Source organism: Columba livia, chromosome 7, assembly GCF_036013475.1.
Source record: "Columba livia isolate bColLiv1 breed racing homer chromosome 7, bColLiv1.pat.W.v2, whole genome shotgun sequence".
In the NCBI taxonomy this organism is placed as follows: Eukaryota; Metazoa; Chordata; class Aves; order Columbiformes; family Columbidae; genus Columba; species Columba livia.
The window spans coordinates 29,580,469-29,595,349 of NC_088608.1; the positions used below are offsets into that span (position 1 = coordinate 29,580,469).

Sequence of the window (14,881 nt, forward strand, 5' to 3'; positions counted from 1 at the left end):
TGGCCTAATGGAAGAAGAAAATCATGTGCTTATCCCAAGCCATTATATATGAATGCTTTGCTTCATAAAAAAACAGTGACAAGACTTCCACATAATACCTATATTGCTAAAGACCTAGATGACTAACAGGTTCAATTAGCGTTCCAGTCAGCCACACGCCATGGACCCCAACAGCAGTGGTCTCCAAGCTTTCTTGATCACACGACCTTATCAGTAATAAATTTTTGAGCACACACCCCCAATATATGGATATTTATCAATTACACCAACATACTACTGAACCTATTATATGCACAATAAAACACGCAAAAAAATTGAAACGAAAAACAATTAAATGAAGAGTAACAAAACATTTAAAATAGGTTTTATATATTAATTTTAAAGAAACCTTTTTGCTTTCATTAATATTATTATTAATATTTTTAGTGAGAGCATGTGATTGAATATGCTTCTTTAACCTTAGCTTAATACTCTGAGATTCAAAGGTCTAGTTCCAAGTTCAGTTTATTTCAGAACCTCATTTTAATGGTTGTTCTAGTTTATAACAAAAAACCTGAAAGATACATAGCTCCAAACAGAAGAACTGCATCATGGCTGCACTTAATAAATCATGATGCCATCCATCAATGATCACGATCTCATCCACCAGTGATGCAAAGGATTTTATTGAAATTCATCCAGAAAATTTCCATCATCCCTAACATCACTCAGTTGTTCTTGCAGACTGACTGGAAGGTCTTGCATTTTTGCATTTTTAGCAAACGCATTCAAAACCCACTAAAATATTTTATGAGATTTCCACATAGGTTAGAAAATTGTTTCCAAGTTTTTAAAGTGTACTGATAAGAGTTTCTATAGGAGGGGACACATAGTTTTCAGCAACAAAATCACAGAACAATGCAAACATTTCCAAACACCCATTTTCAAAATGCTCTCTCCATCGCATTATTTTCTTCTGAAGAGCAGTTAATTTCTCACTCATTCTTAGCAATATCGCCTTTACCTTGAAGGACAGATTAAGTGTCATTATTTTACCAAAAATACCTGCTAGGTAGCATACCACTGACAGTCACTTATCACACAAAAGGTCCACAAAAATCAGGAACACTTGCCTTTTTGTAAAAGAAAAATGCATAACTCAACTCTAAGTTTTACAACAAGGAATTTGCCACAAGATAACCACCAAACCCACAAAAGATTTTCATGCTCACACCCTGTCTCAACACAAGCCATTATGAAGATTCTACATGGATAACAGCCTGTAGAACTTTATGCACCTGTGGCTCCAACAACTTCGCTACCATAACACATTTATGAATGTTGCAGTGAATGAATTCACGCATGGTGTTCTCTCTGGAACCTTGCCCAGAATCCTTTTTTTATTCTGGCCAAAGAAGCCACTCCATCTGTAGTTACACTTGAACAGTTTTTCCATAAGGCATTGTTTTTATTAAAAAAGTAATTGACTTTGAGAATATATTTTCTTCAACACATTGTTCTTCTAGCGGCTCAGAAAAAAAGTAGTTCTTCATGGATTTCATTATTGAAACAGAATCAAGCAAATACCGTAAACTGAGGTATGTTAAACATATGCATTTTCATCCAGCTATATAGCACATCTCCCACACTGCATCATTTTTTCTAATACTTGTTTCTACACATCTTCAGCAATGTTTTCCATGCACCTTCCAACAGTACTTGCTGGCAAAGAAATGCTTTTTAGTTTGGCACCATGTTGTTTTTTTCATGTATTATTTCAGCCATTTTTACCACAGCAGGAAGAAGAGCTTCTCAAGTGGTACATGGCTTTTTCTCTTCCACTAATAAGAGCAGCCTTCTGAGTCTTCTAAGCATGGATCATCTCATTCTGTAGAGCACTGGACTGAGTATCATGTAACTCGAAACTTCACTGAAAAAACTGTTGAGGTGTCTCTTCATGAGCTAGATGCTTAGTTTTCACTTGTCTTGCTAAGTGTGATGGTTTCATACTCTCATTAACTAATAGCTCAAGGCACAACAGACATTTCAGGCAAGGTTCATTGTTAACAATAGTGGATGTAAATCTGTATTTCCAATAGTCTTCCTGATAGTTCTGATTTTTTTGGCCAACTTGTCAAGTCTGGTTAGACCATCATTACTTTAACCTTGTAATGTGGATGATTAAGATCTCACACTGGAAATGTCAGCTCTGCCATTTTCTTGTTGATCACTTGTGCCCATGTTCTTAGTATTCTCTTCAATCAGCAGTTTTATGAGGCAATCTTTTTAAGCCACTTGCCCATTCTGTGAGGGTTAGGTTATTAAAAACTAGGTAGCAATCTGTAAATCTTGTCTGGGCACATAAACTGCAATACATAGCAATACGCTGAAAGAAAGTGAACAAGTCAGCATGCCACTGTGAATCTCTGCATTGTGGATCGCCCACTCTTTCCTCAGGACATCTCCCATATGTACGTGACATGGGGCCCTCTGACATACAGAGTGAGTGAAGGCACCGGTGCCCATCTCTATAATAAATACTGGTAAAGCTTAATTCCCTTCTTGCTTTTGTTTAGATAAAAAATAAATACTGTTTCCTTCACATACTTCAATGGATCATCTTGGGCACCCCCTGGGCTGCACATCCCCCACTTTGGAGACAGGTGCCCTACAGGGTTTTGGTCCTGTACAGGGCAAGTGACAGTAGAAACAAAGGACCATTCTAAACAGGCAGTCTGCTTGCAGCCATGACCTTTTGGTGGCGAAAAAGAGTTTAGCTGGATGTATAAGAGACAGGGTATGACACTGAGCCTCACAGCCAAACATTTGTTCTTTTCTATGTCGTAATACGCAACCAGCACCAAGGACTTGAGCAAGGCCAGAATCAGACCTGTAAAAGGAAGAACTTGCATATGCTACTGCTTAAGACCAGAGCAATAGCATCGATAGCTACTTCTTGCTTGGACTCAGAACAAAGCAGAGAGTACCTTAAGTTCCATTAGTTCCTGTGTATTAGATGGAGTAGAAAGGGCTTTTTCTGATATTCTCTCAAACTCATCACATAGCCTGAAAAATACATGAAATACTCAGTTTGGGGGTGTGTTTTTTGTTAATCATCCTTGGACAAATCACATACATTTACAACAGCAAAAATGCAACCAAAATATCCTTTAAGGATCGAAAAAAACAGTGGAAACAAAACTAAGTACACTTCCATACATATTTTCAGTTTGAGAGTTACCTCAGACTCATGTCTTGATGATCTTTGAGCATTTTAAAAATAATTTTTTCAGAAATATTATTAGCTCGCTTTGCCAAAGCACTTATTAATTCATCACAACGCAATTCAAACATTCCTAGACGGAGACACTGCAAGACAAATACAGTAGTTGTCAGAACACTGAAGAGCATTTACTCATTTTCTGTCACTGTCTTAAGCAGAATATCAGGGATCTCACCAAGGAATCTAGTTAAACCATAAAATTATTTTCAAACTTCCAAGTGAAGAAGAGAAAGAAAAAGCTACGGTTGCAAATAACTGTTCTTCTGATCTGCACATCAAACTTCATCTAAATCTTATGTCTATCACTTTTTACCTTGACATATAATCTACTTCCTCAAAAATAGAAGGGCACCTACTGTCTGTAGAAGTGGACGTTGTCTAGTGAAATTACAGAGTTTGAGAGACATCTGAAATACAGTAATCTTGCTTGACACACGACATGCTTTAGGATATAAAAGGGACTCTGCCTCCCAACGAGTTTCCAAATCCAATGCTTGCTTTGACTAGCAGGCAAGTGAGCTTGGTTTCCACACCCAGAAGGCTCATGACACGTCTGTCAGCCCTAGTTCTCCAGAACCGAGGTCTGCACTGAGTGTTTGGAGAGAAACAACTTCAGGAAAACCACTTTAGCCTTCCCAGTTCTTTACAGAATGGACAGACAAAGGATTCTTACCACAGAATATCCTTACAGGGACAACAAAAGTGGTTCATGTTAAGGATCCTCATTCTGCTTTAGATGCTTGGAAAGAATACGGAGGTGGCTGGACCCACACTTACTCCTCCACATCTACAAGGAGCATACTCTGAATGCCTTCAGAAGTCCCAAAACGACTTCTAGCAAAATAACTAAGTCTCACTTAAGTGTAATGAGTATACCCCAGAAAGGCCAACTCTTGAAAACTTTACCTTTTTCTGAAAAAAATTGATTTCATTTTAATTATCTTACAGCTGATTATCATCACCTTTGACTGACAACATTCTTAGTATAAAAATCAACAGTAAAACGATATCCCTCTCACTTTATGAATTTAGTATAATTTACCTTCCTAGAAGTATATTTTATTTCCTTAGCAAGTTGCTGGTACTTTAAAAATTCCCTTTTATTTTCTTCAAAGGTATGTTCCTCTGTCAGGAATCGATCAATATTTTGTTCAGCTTGTTTGTTTATCAGAGAGCTGTACTTATCATACAGGTTTAGATGTTCCACAGGGCCAGCACTTTCTTTGTTAATTTCTTCTCTGATTCTTTTCTTATGTTCATCTAAGATCTCATCGAGGATAACAGGCTTCAAGACAGTTGACGAGAACTCACCCCTTGGCTTGGGAAAAAACCACACACACACACAAAAACACAAAACATATTTTCAAATGACAATTACGTCTGTAGCTCAATTACGTCATGGAAGATACAAGGATAGAAAAATCAACTAAATGTTACTTTAATATCTTTCTAATTAAAGTCTCTGCAAAATGAGGTTTTTAATCAGACAGCTGTTTACATTCTACACTCAATTTTTTTGGCATCCTAACTTATGGATGCTTGTCTCCAACAAGTAAGAAATCAGAGCCGCTTCATTCAGAAACTCACAAGTCCACATACTTATCCAGCCCAAACAATTCTATCAACACCTTTAATCTACTTGATTTTTCCTGAACCACCAGCACAACTTAAATTTTGCTATCAGCTGATGAATCTGTAATATTAGTAATATGGAAAACACATTCCTGCAATCCTCCAGAAGATCTAAGGCCTTTCTTTCTCCTGTGCATTTAGACACACTTGAGATGCTTCTTTTAATTTGTCGTTTCACAGGTTATTGATTAGTGCTTTTATAAAGCATAGCATACTACTCAAGTTTCTCCTTGACTGCATGTTCAAGCATAATAACCAAAATGTGGAAGTTCAGTATCTTCATTTAAAATTCAGTTGGTGCTAAACAAAAAGGGCAACAAAACGTCCACATGACATTCCTTCAGGAAAAAAACAAATGCTCACCTCCCACAGCTCACTGGGAAATGATCAAGAGGGACCACAGGGCCACTTGCACTCTCTCCATATTAAAAACTAACACTGCTATACCAAAAGTAACACACAATGCTAAACCATGTAGGTACTTCACAAAAGTCTTTTTATTTAACCTGAATTGTTTCCTGTTAGACTTAATATTTTAATCTGACTGAACGCATAAAACAACTAAAATATAAACTGCTTAAAAATTCAGGTTTAGGGTTTTTTTAAAAGGATAGTCTACTCAAAAGATTCTATATTTTAGAAGACAGTAGCCTTTCCAGTGTCAAAATAGAAGGTATTTTCTAGAACACTGCAGAAATATGCTTAAAATTTAAATGCATCAAGTTTTTTGTAGTACATTTGTAGTAGGTGCTGCAGAAAGTAACTCAGAGAGGAAACTAGTCAAATATTGGCTTCTTATTTGCTTAGAGAACAGCGATTGGGCCTTATTAACAAAATTAAATGATTTCAAAGTGTTCCAAATGTCCTGAAAGAGTATTATAGTATTACTATGCAAGTTCAGACAATAGCGCTATTCGTTAAAATACCTAGGAACTAAATGTAGCAACAATAGAATGATAATACAAAACCCAGAAGTTTTGTAATTTCTTACCCACTTTGAAAATAATTTGGTCTCAACTCTTGGTATATCACTGACAGCATGAATCATAACAGTGTAAACATTCAGTAATATATCCTCGTAATCACTGAAATCAGGTGCAAATTTAATACGGTCGTTATCAAGGATGAGCTTCAAGATTAAACCTGGATGTTCGTAGGCTTCGACTGATTTCTAACATACAAACAAAAAAAAAACAAAGGAAAGTAAAATATTAATTAACCTAAGTCATGCAGGAGAAGTGAAAGGATCATTATGAATTACTTTAGTATATGCATTTTACATTGACAGGACTGTAATTGCAATGACAGGCCATAATCCTAACAAAAATACTTGTGCAAGTAGGAAGTATGTTTCTGATAAAAATCACATAAACTGATGTTCATTAAGATGAAATATGTTTTGGTTTTTTTTTTTAGTAGGCAGAAGAGGCATCCTCTATACACCAGCCAACAGCTTTTATAAAGTTGTGTGCATAGACTAAGGCAGAGTCACTTTACAGTAGTAGCCCTAACAAATGTAGTAACATATAAGCTATTCTGTGTACAGCAGCACATGTATTCAACATCTGGAGGAGTCACTATGAAACTACTAACCTAAAAAAACCCTACATCCAATTTTATTTGTTAAACAAGAATCTGATCTACAAAAATCAGCTACTATGAGGACTATATTTGCAGAATGATTTCCCATGTATTCCACTATGAAAATTTGTATATGCTTCTGTCCTTGGTGGTATAATTCAATCTTTCATCATATCTCTTATCTGGATCAGACATCTCTTAACTTTCCCACATCTACTAATGTATTCCAACTACACAAACATTTCATTAGGAAACATGAGGAAGCAACTTATGACTACTGGGTAGCATAGGATCACCATCAGGAAGAATAAGTTTATAAAATGCATAGCTATTACTAATCATAACAGAAAACAGCACAGCACACAAAGCTCACTTCACTCAGAAGAATACAAAGCAATTACAGAGGATGAGGAATGAAAAACAGACACTCTGCTTCCATAACATGATTCCTTACTTCTTTACATTCCCTGCGTGCTTTTTCATCAATATTATCTGGAGCCAGAGTTCTGTGGATATTTGATGGCAGGCTGTATTAACAAAAAGCTGAATAAAAATCCAGTTGCACTCCAAGACATCAAATATCAACAAGAAATATTTACCTCTACAGCAGACATTATGTGAGTGCAAAAGAGAAAGCCTTTCTACTACCTTTTTTTCCCCACCAAGGACTATTCTGCCAAAGCATGTAGTAGACACCTACTAATAGCAGACAGAAGGGGTGTTACAGAGAAAGAACACTAGTGCAAGATGCAAACAGCATTTCTATTAATGAATTTCTACTGTATGTCTAACTGAGTGCAGAGTGTTCTTGAAGATACCAGATGTAAAATATGTTGATATTGCCCTTCTTGTATGACAAAAATAATAACTCCACTTAATAAAAAATGCATTCCTAAAATGTTATTCATTTTTTCACAGAAAGCACCTGCCACCAGAATTCATACTTTCTTTTCTATTCATTTTTTCAAAAGCAGAAAAATAAACAGGAAACTAATTATATGTACATGGATAAACAATGTTGCTAGTACAGATATGAAAGACTACTTACTGCAGGTTGAACAATTAAGTCTGTAAAGTCTTCAATGGAACGCAAAAGTAGATGTTGCAGTTGATGAGTCATTAAAGTGGCAGCACAACCGAAGAAAGACTCTAATTTAGCCATACTGGCACTGCTGGGTATTCGTTTTCGTTTATTGCCGTGGTAAAAGATTTTCTGCACTTCTGGAAACCACCTTAAAAGAATACAATATTTTAAAGTTTTTCAAGCAATTAGCATTAATAAACTTGTGGTTTTAAGTTACTTGCTATATACGTTTATATGACATATAAAGATGCTGCTTTACACCTGTGAAACTAGTTCAGTAGGTAGATGGTAGTACTTTTAAATTCTAAGGAATTGTGTCTCTGAAAATGTTCTCTATGATTATGAATTACATCTTATTACATTTAAGATGTAAGCTTTTATGACACACAATTTGCAATCTTGATTTGGTTTCCTATGTCTTGGGCCACAAAGGCTTCACAGGTAGCACACTTAAGTCCCAGGGGTTGTGGCGTTCCTTACGCACCCTTGTAACCTCAGGAGATGTGAAGATGTGAAAAAGCAATCCCAAAGGAATTTTGCCCAGCTGTCCTGCACCAAAAGAACATTGGCTCTGGCACTGCTGGGAAATAGGAAAAAAGCAGCACAGAAGTGTGCAGCCTTCAATGGAGAGCAGAAAGGTATCTTCATGGTCAGGAAGAAACACCTCTGAAAATGGGAAAGGCAATACAGAACAGAATTCATAGACAAGGACAGAAATAAAAACTTTCAAGGCTAACAGCATGGAAAAACAAACATACATAACAGTATTTGAGAATATAGTGGTTTTGACAGTTGTTTCAGTTAATTAAAACCTGAAATAGTAAAAATGCAGTCACACACAACTGCAGCAATCAACCATTATTGGTTAAAGATCTGATGCATACAAACAACACAGTTTGGCCACAAATATCTAAAAAAGACCTAGCAATGTTGATACTTCAGTTGAAAACTTAGCTGCAGCATACCGAGTGCATTACCAAGAAAACTGCCCTTCTTAATGTATCTGAGACTGAATATACAAACATGATATCCAAACACTCGACTTTTTAAAAAAATCTCAATCATAATCTCTAAAGTCAACTGATTTAATTAAAACAATCTTTTCCAGATGACTCTGCTCTCAGAAGCAGCTATAAAACTGAGAATAAAGAAACCGAAACTCCAAAATCATCAATAGATGTTCCACAGAGATACTGTCACTGAAGGAATAACAAGTTAATCTTCCAATCAATGAGACACTTCCTCTGCGTGAAGCAGGGATGCTGCAAGTCTTATTACAGAAGAAGTTATATCACAGTTTATATTCTAAAATGTCAAATTTTTGATAGTAGCAACATTCTATTTTCTCATTTATTCAGCACAAATGAGTCCACAAAACAAAAGCTTTTGTCATAACAGACTAAAACATACTTACTGTTAATGTCCCTTTAAGTAGTGAACAAAATATGTCTCACCAAAATTCAGAATAGGAAAACTGCACAAATCATGATAACATGCTCAATATTTACAAAGCAGTTTTTGTTCACAGGCCTCAAAGAATGTTTCTTTAATATGTATCATTATTTAATATGTATTATTATTATGGGCTATTCCATCTCTCTCCAGAAAGTTTAGAGTTTCAAAAGCAGCTGAAGAAAAAGTTAAAGATTTCCTGTAACTTAAAAAATATGGATAAACTGGATCTTACTTCTCAGATAGAATCCTTTTGGATTTTGTAATTTCCTTCATGACTTTATACTGGAAAAATGAGAGGTCCTCAGCATCTCGTTTCTTGTGAAATATTTTTGTATCAAGAAGGCGTAAATTTCTGAAACAGAATAGAACATGAATAGTTTAGGAGCATATTCACTGTATCTTGGTTTATATTTTTGTTTCCATAAAAGTTTTCATATTTCACATTTCAAACAAAGGGTTTTAAGACATACTTAAATAATGTTATTTTGAGAAATTAGTGTCTATCGTTTCAGAACAACTGAATACAAGCACTACAGTGCTGTCTGTATGCATGGTCTTAAATTGAAGTAGCAATTGAGCATATTAATAATTGTTTTCAGAATCAGAGTTTGTGTACATGCTTCTCACTAGGTATAGGAGCAAACACTTAAAATTCTGAACTTGTTAAATAGCATTCCTTTCTAGGGCTGTGTGGACTTTTACAAAGATTATAAACCAATGTAAAAATAAATAATTAACTACCTAAAACTAGCTTCAAAACAATTTTCAGTTTTCATATTTTTAAAATACGATGGCTGATTTTTTTCTCCTATACTTAGCAGATACAACAACTTTATTTTTTTTTAAAAAGACAACCACTCCTTGAAACTTGTTACAGCATCTGGCTTAGACAAGTCAGTTCATTCTCTCTTGTACCACCCGATTAAGAAATAAGCAAGTTTGTTCTACTCTGGCAAGCAGAAAATAATAGCCCATCGAATCCTTTGTTAACCAAAAAAGAGGGAAAAAAAAAAAAACATAAGTGCCCTGCTGAGAAAGACTGAAAAAATATGGTCAAATTTAAACAGAAACTAAGAGACTGTACTAAAACAAAACAGACTATTTAAAAAATTGAAGTAATTTCCAAAACGAAAGCAGGAAGCTTGCCACAGTCTGTAAGATAACAAAGAAAAAATCTAAAAAAAAAAAAAAAAAAAAAAGCTTAGAGAAAGTAAGATCACAGCAGCTCCATTCTGGAGCCTTTCTGTACCAAAACAGACCAAAAAACAAAGTCACAAATTGCCCAGTCCAGATGGCATTTCACCCAAGTTCAAGAAAATAAAGTACAAAACAGCTAAACTAGTCAACTTTCACATGCAGCTTCTTGCTTGAAACTGCCCAGTTACCAAAGGAAATGAAGATGGAAAAATGTTCCATGTGATTTCTGGGGAAGTACAGACAAGGAACCTTGATCTCTACAGAAGAACTCTTCAAAGCAAAGTTAGAGGGAACACAGACAAATATCTTTGGAATCATGGTTTTTGAACAAAGCCATCATTTCCATTATCTGTATACAGATGTACATGTTGGTGCAGTCCCAAATTCAAAAGGGCAACTTGAAAACCTGGAGATGTCACCATCCATTATTTCCCTATACAGACTCTGAAATCACTGAGCAGCTGAAACTTAAGATATCTAGATAATACTTACTTAAATGAGGTCTCCCATAAGTTCCCAACAGCACGTATTGTAGGATTTAGTGTATGCAAATTTTCTTTCATGTAACGGCACGCTGATAAGAAAGACTTGTTCCAAGGTTTTGGCACTACTTCTAGTCTAAAAAAAACAACCACAAACCCAGCAAGAAACAGGAGGATGAATGTAGCTGAGCTAAGAACCAAAATATTTAAACATTTGCTTTAAGATAATTGTTTTGCAGCCCAGAAAGCACAGAATTCGGGAGATAAATGTAGCTTTCTGTTCACTATTCAAATATCAAAAAAAATAAATCATATGACACACATACTGGCCAAATCCAAAAAGATCCGCAGCCTAGTCCTGGTCCCTTATATTTAGTATGTAGTAAAATCATTTTACGTATAGAACATATTTAGTCAATTAATACACAATTTTCTACAATAAATAGTATCTATGTTTATACTCATCACATCAAATCTGTAAAAACTCATAAATTTAGAGCCTTTTCATAAGATCAGTTGGTCTGCTTTCAAATTGCTAACAGCTTTAAGCTATTTTGGTGAGGGCTTTTTATACACTCACAGCTTTTTGCCTTTTTTTTTTTTTTTAAATAATTGTTTTGTTTTCCTACGGGCAGTCTGATTTTACTATTAAAATCTGAAGCACTGCAACCTTTAGGTTACAAGAGAAAAACAAAAACACTCCTGATCAATGTGTCATATTCGTAATACTTTCATTCTCATTTTCATAATGAATTCCTATTAAAAAAATATTCTGATATAAAACTTCTATCCATTTCTCAGTGAAACAGTATTCTATAGAAGACAGAAAAACTAGCTATAGGAAGTTAAATTTTTAAAACTTCAAGTTTTTCCGCATCTATCTTATATATTTCCAAATAGCGGTAATGGAATAAAACTGTTTTACCAATTATTATTCTACTAAGAGAATTCTGTACTTTTGGATTTGTACGTAAGTGTTTAACATAAGCTTATATGCAAACTACTGTGATGTCCTACATAGTTCCTGGGAGATATGGAAGATCTACCACCAAAAAAAAAAATCAGATGTAAGATGGCCTCTTATTCAGGGGATAAAATAACAATAAATTCATCAGATATTGCTTCTCTTTTTCAGATGCAAATTGCTTCAGTAACATCTGTCACAGCCATCCCTTCTATTAGATTCCAATGCTGACCATTTGATATCTAAAAGCATCTACCTCGAACCAGAGGCCAGAAATTCTGTATAACATAACCTTCTGTGATCTTAAAATCACTCAGTAATGCTATCCCAAATATAGACCCTGGTTGGTGTCAGTAGAAAAGTTCTGTTTCTGCAGCATTTGTAAGATTTCACTCCTCTGCAAGGAAAATTGATTTTACCAGGTTTGGGCTGTATCTATGAATGAAGTTTCTCTCCACATTCCCATGTCAGGAATAATTAAAGTACATTCTAGGAAGGCCGATACTGGTCAGCTGACCCACAGAGGACAGATGTATGATCCTGGGAGCAGCACTAAACTTGCTTTCAGCAGACTGCAGATTTTTTTAAGGCCGGTGGCCATAGGCCATTCCTCTGAAACAAAGGTCATGTTTGGCCACTCCAGTATGGAGGTAGCATTACACTAGAAACCCCAGCCAAAAATACCAGGCACCCATCACTGTTTCTACTGAACATTGCTGAATTTTTCCAAGGGAAAAAACCAGTCAGTATTTATTACATTCTTAAGCCTGCATGTATTGAGACAAATTGCCACAATCTGTAAGTAAGACAGAGCTTCAGTGAAAGATCATTACATTGTTCCATTGATTACAATGCACTTTCTGCATGAGTATTGGGCCTGCCATATCAAATGCTGGGGGATCCATCCTGAGACTTCTTACCAGCTAAGCACTGCTAAACAAAACTAATTCCAAACAACCTTTCAGGGAAGACACATATTTTCCAGCGTTTTCCAAAACACGCTGTATAATCACTATTTGAATTTACCTGACTAATAACCAACTCTTATTCACAGCTGACACTGACTACCTCTACTAAGACTGTTCCTTATACATGCTATTCTACTCCACTCCTCTCTAGTTGCTGTTTTTGAAGAAGCATATTTTCTTACTCTGCACGATGAGGTAGAAGAAAATCTTTCTTCTTGTCTTCACCTTTTTCCCTGGGGTCTCTTAAAACAAAGTCAACTGAAAAAAAGTATTAAAAAAACCCAACAAAATAAGCTTAGTGAAGAAATAGAATCATAGAATCACAGAATTGTTTTGGTTGGAAAAGACCCTCAGGATCATCAAGTCCAAACATAAACCTCATACTACCAACTCCACCACTAAACCATGTCCCTAAGAACCTCATCTACAAGTCTGTTTGTCCTGGTTTTGTTTAAAACAAGACCAGTTCTCTTTTAGTAAATTTTCCTTTCAGCTAAGTTCTTCTAAGTAACTGCACTTTTCTGAATTTAGCTGCACATTTTTTCAGACACTGTTCACTCTGGAGCAGATAACAGTAGCAATGGTATGCAGAAGAGACCCAGGTTTAGACTTATTGCCATGGCAGCCAAGGTTACTGATCAATTTTGCCCATTCCATAAGTGAGAGGGGCAGACAGAACAGGTGACTTATATTGACCGAGTACTCCATCCCATACACCCTATCAAAGTGGGAGATCACGAGAGTGTCTCACTCTCTTCAACCATGGCCTGCATCTGAAGAGAGCCCTGCCTGTTGTGCCTATGATCCAAGGTCTGGTTCCAGATCCTGCATCCCTGAATCCAGTTCTGGTTTACTGTGGAGTCCTGCCCAGGACTTCCAGGTGCCTGTCCTGCAGCCGCGGGAGCAATGCCAGCTCTGCAGCAGGCCACACTGTGCTGCCCAAGATTGGTTTTGCATATTTTGTATTATTTTCTCTATTTATTAGTAGCATTAGTAAAGCATTTTTAACTTTTCCAACTTGCAAGTCTCTCTCCCTTTTCCTCCTATTACCTTTCCTTAGTGGGGAGGGCGAGTGGTTAACAGAGAGCATCTGTCACGGTTTATTGTCACCCTGCAGTAAACAGTGACACTGTTAAACCCCTCAGGGATGGTGACTCCACCACTGCTCTGGGCAGCCTGTCCCAATGCCTGACAACTCTTTCTAGGAAAAAACTTTTACGCATATCCAATGTAAACCTCCCCTGGCACAACTTCAGGCCGTTTCTTCTCATCCTGTCATTACTTGGGAGAAGAAACCAACAACCTCCATTCTACAGTCTTCTTTCAGGTAGTTGTAGAGAGCAAAAAGGCCTCCCCTCAGCCTCTTTCTTTCCAGGCTAAACCACCGGTCAGGTCCCTCAGCCGGTCCCCATCAGATCTGTACTCCAGACTCTTCACCAGCTTCATTACTCCTCTTTGGACACACTGCAGCACCTCAAGGTCTCAATCAAAATGTCATTGGGATGAACAGTTTTATCTAGATATACATGAAAAGGGATTTAGGAGTAAGCTATATTGCTAAACAGGGATTTAAAAAATAATGTTTTTTAAAAGTGCTGAAAGAAGAAAAACAATGAACAATATTATTCTTGGTCATTGCAAGAATAAGAAAACGTGAGTGTTATTTCCATTAAAATGAGGCTCTAATATACAAGAGAGCACTTTTATAGGACTCTTCCACACTGGCAGTTCTCAGCAGGGAACAACACTCAACAAGGAATGCTTCTGAATATTAGCAACTGAGGAGAAAATGCAAGTAAAGTCCAAGACATCTACCTGTAGCCTTTTTCACGCTCAGAAGATAGTCATCTTTTATTTCATCAGTCAGGGACTGTATACTTTTATCAAGCACTTTCAGATGTTGTGGAACTAAAGCTAAGATGTGGTCCAGCCATGATTCACCTATTGGGGCCACATTTGCTGTATCAATTCCATGGTGAATGTAATAGTGATATTTCTACAGGAAAGAAAAAGAAGAAGATGCATTAGTTAAGGCCAGTACTGGTTATTGTTACTACAGGTTTAGCTAGATATGTGGGTTTCTTTAGTAAATATAAATGTAGTTGGTACTAAGTACTTATTTATGTTGTAAATTACGTTATACATCACTAAATCTGATGTAAATACCTTCATTAGCCTGACAAACAGCAGTGGGTAGAGTAACAATAAAAAGTTGTTGAAATAGAAAAACAGAGTACAGTGGCATAAACCTCACTT

The 14,881-nt window shown here is 36.3% G+C and overlaps 1 protein-coding gene across 3 annotated transcripts in view; it reads right to left on the bottom strand.

Moving 5' to 3' along the window:
• Positions 1-14,881, bottom strand: part of DNAH7 (dynein axonemal heavy chain 7) — a 98,317-nt gene that overhangs the window by 78,736 nt on the left and 4,700 nt on the right. For all 3 annotated transcript variants that reach the window (XM_065068945.1, XM_065068946.1, XM_005501764.3), the window contains exons 6-14: positions 14,441-14,621; positions 12,808-12,883; positions 10,704-10,829; positions 9,247-9,366; positions 7,524-7,707; positions 5,886-6,065; positions 4,305-4,580; positions 3,221-3,348; positions 2,967-3,045 (exon numbers count right to left, since the gene is read on the bottom strand). In XM_065068945.1, the coding sequence (XP_064925017.1) occupies positions 2,967-3,045; positions 3,221-3,348; positions 4,305-4,580; positions 5,886-6,065; positions 7,524-7,707; positions 9,247-9,366; positions 10,704-10,829; positions 12,808-12,883; positions 14,441-14,621 (1,350 nt within the window). The remainder of the gene's footprint in view (positions 1-2,966; positions 3,046-3,220; positions 3,349-4,304; positions 4,581-5,885; positions 6,066-7,523; positions 7,708-9,246; positions 9,367-10,703; positions 10,830-12,807; positions 12,884-14,440; positions 14,622-14,881) is intronic.